The 16,307-nt window shown below is 39.7% G+C and overlaps 1 protein-coding gene across 15 annotated transcripts in view; it reads right to left on the bottom strand.

The window, feature by feature from the left end:
* The window catches only part of LOC105280271, a 67,508-nt gene that overhangs the window by 7,067 nt on the left and 44,134 nt on the right, over positions 1–16,307 (bottom strand). For 14 of the 15 annotated variants that reach the window (XM_026974955.1, XM_026974968.1, XM_026974965.1 and 11 more), the window contains 3 exons: positions 14,268–15,158; positions 12,266–12,343; positions 3,981–4,311 (listed from right to left, as the gene is read on the bottom strand). In XM_026974955.1, the coding sequence (XP_026830756.1) occupies positions 3,981–4,311; positions 12,266–12,343; positions 14,268–15,158 (1,300 nt within the window). The remainder of the gene's footprint in view (positions 1–3,980; positions 4,312–12,265; positions 12,344–14,267; positions 15,159–16,307) is intronic. The other variant, XM_026975003.1, reaches the window with a different exon arrangement.

Here is a 16,307-nt window from a genome sequence, read left to right as displayed (position 1 = left end):
ATTAAAAATACGTTGGAAAATCAAACCAATTTCATTAGATGCTTGAAACGAGATATCGAAAACTAGATGAGATTGCAGCTATTTCTTGCAGCATGATTGCAGTTTCAAAGATTGGAAAATTTTGTCAAAGATTCATTCACGTATGACTTTTTACCGAAAAAATATTAATAATAAATTGGAATGCCATAAGAATACTTTATGCTTATGAGCTACAATACAAATTTGTGCATGTAATTGAACAATAAATATTTAATTGAGAAATGTTTAAAGTTTGAAGCTTTATCATTCTTTCGTATAATCATAAAAGTCTATCAGTTTGTATCAGAATATTTAAAAGACATTTATCGAAACACGAATCTATCTCAATGTCATTTATTTCTGCTATCCTCCATCCTTGTTCTCTTCATCGTTTCTTCTATCGTTCAAAGAAAGGAGAAGAGGAAAGGAAAACGGAAGAGAAGAGCAAAAGAGGACATCTCGAGATAATGGAAATTCTTTAGACGCACGGAGATGACGGGCGAGGTTCCTTTTTCACCAACTCCGATTTCTATCTGCTTACGTTTCCCTCTTGAAAAACGCTCGTTGCGGTTATCGGATGCAGAGGTTCTGCGGCAAGTGACCGACGGCATGTCCTGTCAAAGTGGATGGAAAAACATACTTACTTCGGATCTTACACAAAAGCAGAAACGTTAAATTTCTTTAAAACAGTTGCGCGAGAACGGTTTATCGAACTCAATGTGGAATTTGTATACGTTTAGATAATGTAATAATTAGCCGGATAATGTAACAATTCTTTCAAAGTCAAAGTTATGTTTCTTTACGTTCAGGTTGGTCCCCTAAACGCGTTTTTCAGTACGATTTATAGGGTGAGATTTTCATCGCGCACATAAAAATCTTTCCGCCAGTCGATTCATATGTGCGCTAGATACATACGAAAACGCGAAAGAGTCGAGTTGGATTTGCTGCAATGTGATTTATACATCTCACGTTCCTTGTTATCGTCCAACTTTATCGTCCAACGTGCCGCGAGATAGCTTCGTATTTCAAAAGTCGATGAAAGAGAGTACTATTTCATACTTTGGTGTACTTTCAACTAGAAATTAAATCTGAATATTCAGTCGACGTAACCAATTATTCATGATAAACGAAACTACTGTTTGTGGTTGTAGAAAGATTTTCGATGCTTCAGTAACGACCGATCAATCAATCGATTCTCAGGCTTGACGTATTTTCGTAATTAATATAGTCTCGTTTTATTTTTCAGTAATTAACAAGCGCTCGATTCGGATTTTCATGCGAATTAATGAAATTTCGCGGGTAATTGGTCCGTGTATTAACATCATCAACTTTCGACAGACGCTCAAAATGCGTCGATCTCGTTATCACGAAATCTGAAAAAACATTTGAAATTTCATGCGATCTTCAGAAGAGACTAATCCAAAATAAATCTGATTTCACAATTTCAATGCGTTTGAGGATAAATAGATTTTCGTTACGAATTATAAATAATCTAAAGTGCGAGTAATAGAAATGTAAATATCTAAAATATGCATATGGATCCTTAGGTAACATTTCTCAAAAGTGTAGAAGTAAAGTTATCAAATATCCTAAAAGGATTATTAGGTGAATAGCGTTGCGCCCTAGTAAGTTTACTGCTGCAAGTATCGGAATAGTTGAAGAGACAAAGTTTTGGCTTTGTTCTTCACGTGAATCTATCACGAGCGGATACGGATACTGAACCATACTCGACAACTTTAATTACTTTTCTCGTTCATTCGTTCAGTTTTACGAGAAAAAGCCGATTCGAAGATTGCGTTGTATTTTAATTAACAATGGGCTTGTCGGATATCTCATAAGGTTTTCATAGCTAATGGAGTTGAAGCGAATAAGAAATATACGCTCACGATTTATTGCAATTTTTCTCGATCTTCCTCGTGAACAGTTCTCGTGAAACCTCGAAAGCTTGCAACGGCATTTCACTTTATATCGCTTTATCACATACGCTCCATTTACTTTCCAGCGATTCTTTAGCGAACTTTTTAGATCTATTTCCTGTATCGCGTTTCCTTTTCCCTTCTTCTTGTCATCTTGTCACTCCCATTAAGTAAATACCGAGAGATATCTTGAATTTTACGTGCAGGTACAATTTAACGCTTGGATCGATCAGCTCACTTAAAGCACCGAGATCTTACGTGTAACAATTTCACATTATTTCCGAGCGAACAGACCAACTTGAAAGAATCGTACGCGACACGAAAGTTCAAGCTGACCAAAAGAAGTCTGCCGTAGCGGAGCTTCGTGTCATACCTCGTCAGTAATGACTCTGCGTCGTTCTTGGCGAACTTCCCAACCGCTTCTTGCGGGCAGTTCTCTGCATCTGCTCGCATTCTTCTTCTTTTCGTTCTTACAGTGCGAACGATAAGCTTCCGGCCATGGCCGGAAGAAAAGTGTTTACGTTCACAAAAAGCGGTTCTTCGAGCTTACCGACAGAAGCTGCCACTCATCCGATAGCGAAACTTGAGTAGTTACACAAGTAAATCTCCTTTACATTAAAGTTCCTGAATTATCCAAGTTCCTGCGATCAGCGGTAGCAACATACATACTGATTGTCCAGGAGAACATTTTCATCCTTAACTCAAGTAACTGTCTTGTGAAAATCAAACTGAAACTTTTTAATCATCACTTACAGTTGAATATTCCTCTTTGTCGTAGGTAGCATAGCTTTTGTTTAGTTACGTTCAAAGATCATTTTATATTTACCGCTATTTAAATATATAGTAAAATAAAATAGGAAAACTGTTAATGAGAAGTATTAATTGCTCGTACAAATTTTACTTTTAATATTTAAGAACACGATTTTGATGCATAATTAACAGACAACTGAGAAGAGTAATCAACTCTTTATGTTTATCTCATTTTTCAAATTTTTAAATTATCATAAATATTGCGAAGTACATAATCAGAAAGAATACGAGAAACGATATGTATAAACACACAGAAAAAATTGTTTTAACAATTTAGTTGTGTCATAAGCACACTGTGTTATCTCTTTAAAATCTTACTCATATATTAAAAGTTTTTCTTTGGGAATTTACATTTTCCTTTAAAAGTTTCCTTAACCGAGATTCGTATATTTTCGAGTCTGTCAAAATCTTTCATGGGATTCTATTTCTCATGAAAAAATGTACGATATTTTACCATCATCGCAAATTGCACTCACGTATTAATACTTTCCGCCACGTGAATAACGTAACATAACAAGAAAACTGAACATAAAAAATTGCACTTTAATTTATCAGGATAAATATTGATAAAAATATATGTATAATATGTATATAATTACTTTTTAAATCCTAGACGCGCATAGGAACCGATTTTTTAAAATGACGTTCTGAGAACATTCTTTCCGTAAACCGTTTACAATTTAATATATAATACATTTATTTTCCTGATTATACCCGGCAATAAAATACTTTCAGCGATCGAACAACGATCAAAGAAATATTTTGCCTTTAGTGATCATTTTTTGACCTCGATGCACTTCACTCTCATCTTTCTGCCTTTGGCTTTTTATAAGACGAGAAAAGTCTTTGGTAAATTTTTTACACGAAAGAGAAAAATATAAATAGATTCAATCTTTAGATTAAATAAATTTATAATCATTACAATAAATGTTGGAGTAAAAGCAGTTATTTTAGATTAAAAACGCAAAGCAAAAGCATATTGTGATAATAAGTTTCTCACGAATGAAACATTCCAATAACCCAATTATACATATTAATAAACTCCTAATTCACGCGATGCACCGCTGGCATTTCTTCACGATATCGTCTTATAAAATTAATAATATTAAAATTCTCTCAATTGACAAAAACGCAAGACAAAAAGACAGGAATTCGGGATATGCTCCGTTGCTTGCCTCGTTTCAATGGAATTTATTCATCACGAGAGATACTCGCGTACGTGATGGGAAAACTCACCTGAAAAATAGTGACCTTCTTCAACACCAAGAGATTGACGTGTAACGCCAGCTCGGTTTTGAGCTTATCCGGAAGTAGACCGAGGGCGGTGTTGATGTCACCGCCGCCCTGGATCCTGCCGCGCGACCAGCTATAGTCGTACCATCTGAGTACTCGTCGTTTCATACCGCCCGGTACCTTGTGATGCCTCATGTAAGTCTTGGCACCATCCAAGAGCCTCTCGAACTCCAGACGATTCGCATTCCTGTTGGTGATGACATTGCCGACTTGGCCAACGATGGTCGCGAATATGAAGACGCCAATCAAGTAGCTGATTATCGTGAAGACGTACCTGCGAATCAGGAAGGGAGAAAGAGAGCCGATCAGTCCGAGGGGGATGTGATCAGTGTCCTCCGTTCATGGACGAGCGGCCCCCGCCGGAGCCTTCCTCCTCTTTCTCTCTTTTATTTTCTCTCTTCTTTCTTACTTGCTTTCTTCGCGTTCGTTCGTCTCTCTTTCGATCCCTCTCGTGTACTTTTTCTCACACACGTACACATGCTCACTCTCACTCTCTCTCTCTCTCTCTTTCTTTCTCTCCTCTCCTGTATTCTCTGCCTTTCTTTGCTTTATCACACACGCATACATACACTGACACGTACAAACTCTCTCGTGAACATCCCGCTCTTGTATTCTTCGTTTGATCTCACTCTTCACTGATTCGTAAAACGGAAAGAGTAGTAGTGGAACGAGTACTTTGCATTTGTTCGCGAAACCAGTCGTTGGTATTCTGATCGAACGTGATTGCTGAATCAATGAATAATCGAGTGTCATTTGGGATCGTTAAAATTCCCCGCTTCTCCAGTTGGAGACTTAACGAAGTCGTATTGTTTAAATATTCGAGACAATGTTCAAATAATACTTTCAAATAATACTTTAGCTTTACTTTAGTAGAATTCTTGATAATATAATACCTGAGAAATCAACAACTTTTACGATCGATAATCAACCTCTTTAAAAGAGTAGCATTTCCAAATCTTATCAATTATTGAAATTCAACACAAGAGTTTTAGTATATACGATTTTTCAAATAAACTCGGTCATGTCGTAACCGATATTAGTTCTGCTCACCTCGCCCACATCTCACAATTCATCATTTTTCTAAGATACTCTTTCCGTTTCTCGTGTATCGGCACGATCTGGCAAACACGCATATATACACATGCCTTTCCCAAGTCTCAACCTATCCGATACGGTACACCGTACAGTTTTCTAAGGAAAACACCCTTCCGCCCACCTTCCTTTTGTCCCTTCCGGCACGAAATTCTTGCGCTTTCGCCGACTTCGAACTTTCCTCTTTCAGCGTTTCTTTCATACGTTCAATCCCCGTGACGGCCTCACCCCGCCTCTCGACCTATCAGCTCGTACTTGCTCTACAAATGGGTGATTTCATGGATTCGAGGCCTTCTTTCTTTTTTCATTAATTTTCATTAATTATTTCCGTTTGTGAACCAACGTAATAGAAAAGACACGTACACATTATTATGAGTAACGAAAATATTAAAAAATATTGTAAAAACATTGATTATTTAATTATCGATATCTTCTCAACATCGCTCATTCTTAGGTTACTTCATCTTTCTTGTTTATGCTTTGATCTAGTTTTAGCTCTGTTGAACTCGCGATTTAACTCCCTCGTTTAACGATCGATGCACGTTGAAATGCTCGTGCACGAATGCCCGCTATGTCTACCAGCTTGCACATTAAATAGCATCGCATTTCTTGCATTTGCATATTTTCTTCAAAGTTAATTAAAAATAATCAAAAATATAATCAAACGTGATTTTGCTATGTATCAGTTACTCGCGGTAGTAAAATTGATAGCGCTTTTGACTTTTATAGATGCAATTTTTCGATTTTATTTAACCCATATTCGAGTTTTATGACGTGTCACAGATTTCAGTTAAAGACTGATATAAAAGTGAATAGCTGTTTCTCATAGTTTAATAGTTTTATTTTCTATTTTTTTCTATTCTTTTTGTGGAACATGATTGAAACTGGATGAAATATTTTTAATATTTTTATATGGATAATATAAAAAAAGAGCGTAAGGAATGCCATAATTGTTTGCTATAACATACAGAAAAGCATTACAAACTCGGTGAACGGACTGAACGGAAGTTGTGACCCCGAAATCCCAGAGGCTACGGGTCATCATCGAACCAGGGAAATTCAGTTTGCGATTCGCTCGACGTACTCGAAGTAACGTGAGATCAAATTTGACCCCGACTAAAATGAGATTCCGGCCGATCGTTCTTGCCATCTAGAGAGGATCGATCTTCCGTGACGATCGTGCGGCTCAAGTTGTTTGTAGTGGACAGGATGTTTGTCTGTCTCATTAAGCGATCTTGCCAAGGATCAAATTGAAATTGCCGTATAAAACAATAATCAATTAACAGAAACGTAAACGAAATGGAATACCATTTGTATCCCATTACGACAGCCGATAGCTCTTCTCCAATGTTAATCTTTATTACTTTTTGTTATAGGTCCACGTAAACCCATAAACTCTCGCTGAGTTAAACAGTTTCGCGGAGAGACTTTGGAATTTTCCAACCGTTTGCGCCAGTCTGCCAACGGCTTACGAGTTTTATCGTTCATCGTCACTCTAATTGGCGTGACCCGCTGCCAACTTTAAAGGTAAGTCCTTTTAGCGTTTCGCACGGACGCGCTCGTAATCCCCGATATTTTAATCAAGTAGGCAAAGCAATCTCGCTGGCCTCGTTTCGCGAAATTATTTTGTAAAGCACATTCGAAGGGTCCGAAAGTGGACAACCCTCTTGACTCACCCCTTCAAGATGTTTCTCGTAGTGTTTGCGGTATTCGCGCTGCGAGAAGAGCCAATTTTAATTATCACACAGAAATAAACATCCCTAATAAAAATGTCAAAATTCTCCTTTATTGAAGAGTTTCTAATCTGTGCGTTGTTAACAAACAGAGAAATGAACATTTCGAGTATTATCGAAATTCCCAGGACATATTAAGCAGTCCGAGCATCATAGATGTAACAGTCACGCGGGATCATTCGACAGCGCTGTTCCAAAGCTTTCCACGTGTCAATTTATGGAGTGGAAAATTTGCGGGCGATATTCGTACACGTTATAGCCAATCGATAAATCGATTAGGGACGTGGATGTATTTAGTGCGACATGGTCCTCGTAACCGCGATTGCCAAGTTGGAATTACATCGAAAGCACGTGACGAATACACAATATTTCCGCCAAGTCAAGATTTGCTACTCGGCTCCGCCGAGCACGTCTGAAAACGGACATTATATCGAATTTCCATTTGCCGCAACGTTAAAGCGTCGCGCGTACTTTATTTAGGTGATACCGGTCATAGTTACTCACACGAAGCGCAATCACTCTGCGCGGTATTGATCTTACCGTACCTTTCGACTATCGATTTCTCGTTACATCGTATCGGCGCGATACCTGCGTTCATTTCCGATTAGAAATTATTTACAGATCTATGTACGTCAATGAAAGTGCATTTATGTGTGTGATTTAATACACGTAATCGCAGTTAAAGCCTCTGCAGTATGCTTTAAATTTCACATAACCAAATCGCACTTGATGGCAGGCCGAATGGAAATAAACGCAATTTATAGCGTTTCAAGTTTATTGCCATTAAAGTTTAGTAATTGTCAGTCGCTGTCAACACGATCTAATACCGCGCATGGACTATTAAGCGCTCATGGGCTAATTCCGTTGGTAGCATTAATCATAATTGCTAATCTGGCTGCGGTAATCTCACAGTACGATACGTACACAGTATCCAGTTTCCTCGTCGAGTCGAGTTATTTTAACGAATAAATTTCGAAGCGATTTGAATATCTTTTTGGATACGTCTCACGATGGTGACATTGTCCGCGATATCTCACAATAAGTTACGCGCATTCATCGAGATAAAAATAGATTCGTCTAGTAAAGTTATCCATCACACGATAACGTTTATTGATTTACTATAATATACGCGTATGATACGTCTATCAATGTTATATGGCAAGGAGAGATAACTATCTCTATATTTTTTGCGAGCATCTTATTATCATATACTACATCTGGCCGTGACTATAACTATTGATGCAAACGGTGCAAAAAGTGAATAAAACTGTGCAGAAGAAGAAACGAAATGGAATATTCGCGTCGGTATTATTCAAATTAGTCTCGGGCGTGGCTGAATACTGTCGGCGACCGCGACAGAAACGATTTGTAATGCGGGGCTGTTGGAATTTCTACTGCCGTCTGCAGAGAATGAGTTTTAACCGGGTCGTTGTCATGCCCAAAACGCGAACTGGAGTGTTGCCGATAATCCTGAACTCGAATCTTCTTTTTGGCAATCTCTCTCAAGAACTTTAAGAGCTACCGAGTTTGAGACTGAAAATTATAAGATATCCGCAAAGTATCCGAGAGAAAACACGGTTTTTTGATACGTACCATGCGATTGAACTTTAAGAGCAAGAAAAGGAAACTTGACAACGTAAATGTGTCAAAACGTTTTTATGTATCACAACGGGACTACGTGTGGGATTACGCGCAATTATTCAATAATATCGATAATAATTCCTGAGATACGCGGACAAAATAATTTGTTGCGGAAATGCCGCTTGGTTGACAGTTTGTGAACACAATACGAGTAAATGGCATCGACAAATATTAACAATCGCTTGTATAATAATAATTATGTAAATTACGGCTGTACATTCATGCTTTAAAATGAAAAATATCCATTTGCATTGTTTTCCATCTGGAATATGTAAATAGCTAGTTGTCGAGTGACTTAGCAGGCTTTGCAAATGTTGCGTGAGTGTATACAGCAATATTCCAAACTCGTCTGACGTAATTCGCCTACGTCCGACATTTGGCTAAAATATCTTGCTGCAAAAATATCGGTCGTGACGAATCGCGCGTGTGCCAGTTTTGGTTAACTCGGAAATATGCGGATTGTCGACGGATCCTTCCGCGTGGTATCGCCACCGTATCATCGATCGTGTTTAGCAAACGTACACAGGTATAAGAGATTTTGAAAAATGAATACGACTCGGATTTGTCAAATCTGACATTTGTTAAATTGTCTAATCTCTCTGAAATTTCAAAGGTTAGGTATTATATCAAATTAAATTAAGACAAAATAATAAACTAAATGTAAAGAATTATAGAGTAAAATATAAGATAATAATATAATATAAAGAGAATAGAATATAACATTTGAAGAATTTGAAAAATTTAAAGAATTTTTGCGCTAATGTTTGAGTATATTTGAACAAGATGCATATTTTCTTGAAAAAGTAGAACATTTCCATCCATGAATCTGGGCACATGCCAATTATGTATTGTCACTTTACGATTTCTCTGTCTTTACCGAACGAGGCATTATTGCATGATATTCAGTAGCAAAGTGTCAAGCAAGTAGTAATTAGCTGCAATATGGCTGACTATTTAGACCGTGCCACTATCGTGCCATATCCATCATATTCACCAGAATGAATAATGGCCGATTTGTCATTTGCGCAACCGAGAAATTTCAATTAATACGTTTTCGTTTTGGAGATTTCCTCTTGATGCATGTATGATCATACATCGTTTCTCGTCAAAAATATCTTTATGTTTTCCTCAATTTCAAATTTAAAAAAAGTACTTTTTAGTAAAAGAAAATCACTTAATTATAAAATCAATATTTTAATTTTAGTAACAGTTGTGCATTTCATGCGTATACTGCCTCTAATTTATTGATAGTTTTAATCCGTTTAATTTAGCAAAGGTTTAATTTATGTCTGAATTGCTTTTGCTAATAACATGATACTGTAAAGTACGACATGATAAAGTATTAGAGTATTAATGCGCTGCGTCCAAAGCAACGAAAGTCTCAATTCGTCAAAAGTTGAATTCCGGCATGAGATCATCATTTGTCATCTTGCGGCTTATGGCTGCTCGTTACTCGCCGATTTTCTACAGACGATTTCGCAACGATTTCGCGCGTCACATTATTAGCCTCGTCTCATCGCCTTTTCTTTCCTTTCTTTGCGCTCGGCTTTTCTGGATAAAATGTCTCGACGAGATGGCGATCTCGTCTCATCGATCACTTTGAGTCGGAATTACGGAAAGACGTTTCCGACGACATATCGTCTCATTGTGACGACATTTATTTGCCGATAGCGATGTAAAGCACTTACGAGAGCACTGGAACATCCTTACATCTTTTTCGTCAGAGCACATTATTGATACTATAGTACTTTGGCTTGATGCACTTTGCAGTCGAGGATGCTTTTAAAGTGCTTTTTCGTATTTCAGTATTTCAGATTGAAGACAAAACTTATGTGGAGATACCTGTCAATCATATAATTAGATGCATCCGATCTCGAGTACCCTAGCTGAATACAAACACTGAAAAATGCCTTGAAAAATGAAGGAGCCTTTACGCGTTGGACCGGGAGTTAAATGGAAAGACGCTTTCGACTCGTCGCGTTACTTGGACAAAGAATAATTGAAACGACGAACGGACGCTGCATAGATTCATTCCTCCGTCGTCGAAGATTACGTCGCAACCAGATTGTGAATACACCTCGAGATTGGACCGGCTAAATGTGCTTTCGTATACACGCATGTATGTGTTCTGTATAGATGCGTCGCATAAATTGCTTCTCGCACGGTCGGTCGATAACCCGACGGAACGTAATATCGTTACGAAACGAGCATCTCCCGCACAGTCGGTGTCATTTTTCCCCCAACTTTGTAAATTCCCTTCTTCACCCCCGAGTTGAGATATTTTGCAATGGATTGCCACGCTCGTAATAACACTCTTGCATCGTGAGTTAATAAAAACGTTTGTGTTCTTTCTTTAAACTGTTTACATTTCAATCGCAAACAGATAAAAAGGACAAAGGTTGTAGACAAGATTTGCAGCAATTGCATCAATTGAGCGATAAATAATTACTAAAGGGAGAGTATGAGTATGTGCACCAAGTAACGACAGTTACTTGGTGCCTTGGTGAAATTAAAAAACGAACAATCACAGAAATAATAGAAAATTACTTATGCATAATATCTCCGTAATTGATAGATTAATCAATGTGGATGTATCATTATTTTCGTTCCGATCGTCTGCAGTTAAACTGTTTTTCCACATCTGCCGAGAACAAAATCTCCGAGTGTGCGTGCCAAAACATAGCGCTGTTTGAAAGATAAACTCTGGTCCGGAGGTCCATTATCACGCAATATTCCGCTGAGCTTGAAACTGTTCACATTTCTAAAGGAAAATGTAATTTGTATGTAGATATACACATCGCATTACTACTTTCCAGATAAATAGGAAAAGATCCGTTTTTATAACTGCATACTCGAGATAGAGCAAATAGTGTCCGCCCCTCTAATTATGTGACGTAGATATCACGGCATAACACAAATTTTCAGTGTAATATAGCGTATTCGAGCAGCCGCGCAGGGAATTCATTATACTGAAAAATAACATCTCGACAAGACGGAGGTGTCGTTTTAATATTACCGTACCGTACTGAATTAAATCATGCGATGCACCGGTACTTGATAACGAGCAGTCTCTCGTTGTCAACCTTTCCTATCATTCTTCAAACAGATATCTCTTTCGCTCTCTTTCTCTCTCTCTTTCTCTCTCCCTTTCTCTCTCTCTCTCTCTCTCTCTCTCTCTCTCTCTCTCTCTCTCTCTCTCTCCTCTCTCTCTCTCACGTAGCGACATAATGGGGTAAATGAAAAGTGCTTCTCCTGTTCTCTCCACGTAAGGTTCGTTATTACGATATCGGGTTTCATTCGCGTACTTTCCGCAAAATTTTAACGCGTTAAACAAGTCCTACTCGCGCGCAAGTCCTCTCTTCTCTTCTTTTTTACTCTAAATTTATCGCGAGAATTTATTATTTCTCAGAGAATTATTTGATGAAATCGGGAACAAAGTGGCGGGATCTCGTAATTGAAAACTATTCTCTTTTTAATTTTGTTCGTAATAATGTCACACTCTCTTTCGCTAAGAAAAGTGAACTTTATCTCCTTCTTCCTCTCCCTCTCTCTTTCTCTCACACACACGCCACAAGCATCCTCCCTCACTTGCGTATTCTCATTTACCCCCTTGAACAATACCTCTGTTTTCTATCGTTCCAACTGATTTTCACTATCACGCGCTTTCTCCTTCTCGCTCTCCCTTTCACTCCCACCTTGCTCTCCTCCTCTCATTCTCTTTTCGTTCTCTTATCGTTTTTATTCTGGAAACGATACAGATACCCTCCGTTATTCTTGAACTGCAGAAGCCGGGACAGTCGGCCGCGACGAGCGAGGCTCCGGGGATTGCCGCCCGCAATTCTGCCAACACAACAACAACAACAAGGCCGCTTCACGAGTCTAATTCCTAGGCATCTAAGTTCACTAGAGATTAAACTTAAGAGACAATGGAACTTTCGGCGTTCCCATAATGTGCACCATAATGTACGGAATGCTCAAAAAATCAATTGTGACTGGCTGCTTGAATAGCAATTGCTCACATGTTACCTGTATGTACTCGACTAGTCTTAGATCAATCGTGAGCTTGATTCGCTTCTGTGACCTTAAAACCGTTTGAAAGGCACAATATTTCCTACGTATCTCGGCGTCTTTCGGTGGATGAAACCGTGACCCATCTGCGGAGGGTCGTGTCTCTCATCGTCGATGACGATGCAGGAAATCGGCGATTTGCGTGGGTGTGTATCGTTCAACTCGACTTGAAATTAGATTGAGAGACAATCTGATTGAACACCGGCGATGATGACGTCCACGACGATACGATCTCGTCGATTTAGTTGAATGTGGTGCGACCGATAATACGGTTAAATACTAGCACTGCGACAACGTCTGCACTCGAGCTCGTGCATAGCGCGTGGTGTTCTAATGGCCATTTTGTCGATCGATCAGCCAGCCAACGATTAATTTCTATCATTTAATTCGACATATCGATTATCTTGTGACATCAAATTGCGTTTATTATTATTATGCATTATGCGAAAATATGAGATTTACATTGTTTGAGATTTTGCGATCTGATATTGCAGTTCACAATATTCACAGAACGAGGATCGTCTTTATAAGACTCTAACACTATAAAACTAATCTGATGTCATCTGTCATCGCAAATATACAAACAATATTTTTGCATCGTTTCGATATATGGAACATAACATCTCGCGATATTATTGGTTCCGTTGTTCACGTATCGTACAATGAATTATCGTTTAACAAATAACTATTCGTCTGCGGATAAATATGCATTCATGTCAGACTTCTTTTTCAGTTTGATATAAAACATTCACTCTCGAAATTTTCCCGAGTTTTTAAAATTTTTAACTCTTTTTAGCTCTTTGGGTGTCCTACATACACGTGTACGCGGGCGTTTAAAAGCGCGCAAACATCGTACCGGCATCTTGATGGATCACGAGACGCACGATGCCAGGACGAACGTTATAAGGTAAATAAGATTATGCGCTAGCTACCTGTTGATCCACGTCATAGTCCGAAGGAACCATTTAGCTTTTAGAGTGCCGTAATGCACCGATCGAATGCAAGCTGACCTCGAGTCTCATACTGGCACACGAGTATAGGATGTACGAATGTATGACCGTTGTGCGTGACTTTGCGATCGATCTCGGGATCACTCCTTTTTGATATTCCTATCGGGGTATCGACATAGGAAAACGTGTATATAGAGACTTCAGCCTATATAAAGAGAGATTTAACTCGCGTGCGAAAAAGTTTTAAAGAATCGTCCCTTTGAATCGACGATGAGAGAAACAAGTTTCTACTTATTATCTGAATTTTTGCGAAAAGTGGCATGATTTTTATCCGCGCTTACGAAAGGTTTGTACACACGACATAAAAGCACGCGAGATTATTCGCTGCACGCTCAGTGACTTTCTCCTTTTTCCACGTTATTTCTCGATGACTAAGATTGAATGCAACGTCAATGTGGATATCATTTATGTAATCCTGTTTGACATAATCTGAATAACGTGCCATGTTACGTAAGCCAGGTCTAACAGAGGTTTCCTCGCCGATATTCTTGATCCGAGAGGCGAGCAAAGGCCCGGAGGGCATGCAACGTGCCGCTTCGTGTTCCATTTTCTCTCAAGCCTCGTCGAGATGAACGAGATCAAACGCGCAAACGATACGGGATGCGCGTTGAAATAAAATAAAAACGAAAGGAGCGGGGAGCGAAAGTGGTGTGTACAGTATCTTCGGTAGAGATTATGTGACTCACTCGGCGTTGGTCTCCGGTGTTGGCAAGTCGCCGATGGTCGTCAGCGTCAGGGTGGACCAGTAAAGGGAGCCGAGATACTTCCTGGTCAGGGTGGCATATTCGCCGGGACGGTACGGGTACACCCAGTCGCCCTGGAAGCCCTCGGCCTCGCTCAGTAAGTAATAAAAGCAGCCGAACCAGTGCGCCAGTATGAGCAGTATGTGAATAAGGTTCAGCACACGCCAGAGATTCGGGTAGACTGTGCGCGACTCCACCATATAGTAGTAATTGTATACCCGATAGATCTTGAGGAATCTGGGGAACCTCAGCATCGGATTGCTGCCGAGATTCACCTGCAGTAGATCGAGCGGCAGAAGTGCCAATAGATCCAGAACGAAGGACTTTGACTTGAGGTAGTGACCGGCCAATTTCATACTGTTGTACACCATTAGGCCTTGCTCCAAGTAGCCGGTGCGAAACTGCACAGCCACGTCGACGAAGAAGATCACGTCGGTAAAACCGTCGCAGGCGAGCCAGGCGGCAGGCGCCAGAGCTTGCAGCTCCGGCAAGCTCTGACGGACGATCAGCGTCCAGAGGTTGTAGAGAACGCAGGCCGACAGTAGCATCAACCAGTAGTAGTAAAAGTTTTCGTCAGGGTTAACCACGCTCTTGGGCGGTTTCTGGGGCTTACGGGGTCGCCTGCGGCGCCGGTTACCCGCTTCCTTGTCGGTCGCGTCCCCCTCGCCTTCGCCGGTATCGAGCGTCTCCTGGCTCTCCGGTATTTGTCTGGTGGAAAACCTCTTCAAGAACGAGTCCTCGCGCTTCAGTGGTGGCTTCTTTTGGATCGTGGAGATTGCGGATGACAACTGCACCGTCGTACGCAGTTTCATCCACCGTTGATTGCTCTTGGTTCTGCGGGCAGAAAGAGAAATGGGTCGCCAGTCACACGGACAATGGACTAACAGAGAACGCGCTCATCTCCCATGCTTCGTCGAACCAATCTCTATCGATCTCAACTTATGCATAATACCACGATTTTCACGTGTTGTAGCGAGCAAACGAATACACGAGCGGGATTGTGTGATTCGTCGCATTCTCTCGACCCGATCGCTACTGATTCGTCCATCCAGCTGTTTTCTATCTTTCACTTGGATGACCATAATGGAAGTACTAAATAATAAAATCGCTATCGTTTGCAGAGCTTGATATACAGATAACGAAATGCACACCGTAAATGACGTTATATATAACGGCAGTCGTTAAGTGGTACGAAAGAGTATTGTTACGACCGTCAGTTAAAGGTATCTCAGTTCTCGCGGCCGTACGGCTAACTGCGATAACTGTAATAAAAGACACGTTAATTCTTTCACGCACGTTCAGCTCAAGGGAATTGTTGTATAAATAAATTGTGTGATCTAGGCAAACATTAATGTTTAGCAAAATCATTCGCAAAGATGAAACGTCTTGGTAGGTGTTGTCTATACAACATAGACACAGACCAATTTCAATATACCATATCGAAAAATGGGAAATGACATCAAGATAACACGTCACGTCACTCTGCAATATATTTAATATATTTTCTCGAGCGGCACATATCCGATGGGTTTACACATACAGCATATATTATATATGTACATACATACACCACGTACATCACGAGTATGTGAGACCAAAAATAATCAGTGAGATATTGCTTGCAATGCTTTGCAACGCGACTTTACAGATAAAAAGTTGGACATTTTAAAGTTATGACACGTCCGATATCACGCATCCCGTTGGTAATGTTACTTTTTAACGTAATTACTTGCACACTTTGTTACTATTGTACTTATAACATTTCTGTTCTGTCGTTCCATGTTTTCGTACTTGTGCTCGTGCCTTATCGTTCTAAACTGATAGGATTGACACATACACGCCATTTTAATCAGTATTCCACGTGACTGACAATGCCGCGAGTTCCTTACGAATCACGCATGCATAAATATGAGCTTTATCGCCACGTGATGCCACGCAAAAATCGTAGGATTCGCTATGTATGGTGTATCACGAGACACTTGG

The sequence above is a fragment of the Ooceraea biroi genome, chromosome 1, assembly GCF_003672135.1.
Source record: "Ooceraea biroi isolate clonal line C1 chromosome 1, Obir_v5.4, whole genome shotgun sequence".
In the NCBI taxonomy this organism is placed as follows: Eukaryota; Metazoa; Arthropoda; class Insecta; order Hymenoptera; family Formicidae; genus Ooceraea; species Ooceraea biroi.
Note: the sequence above shows the minus strand (reverse complement) of the source record. Positions and strands in the feature narration are given on the sequence as shown.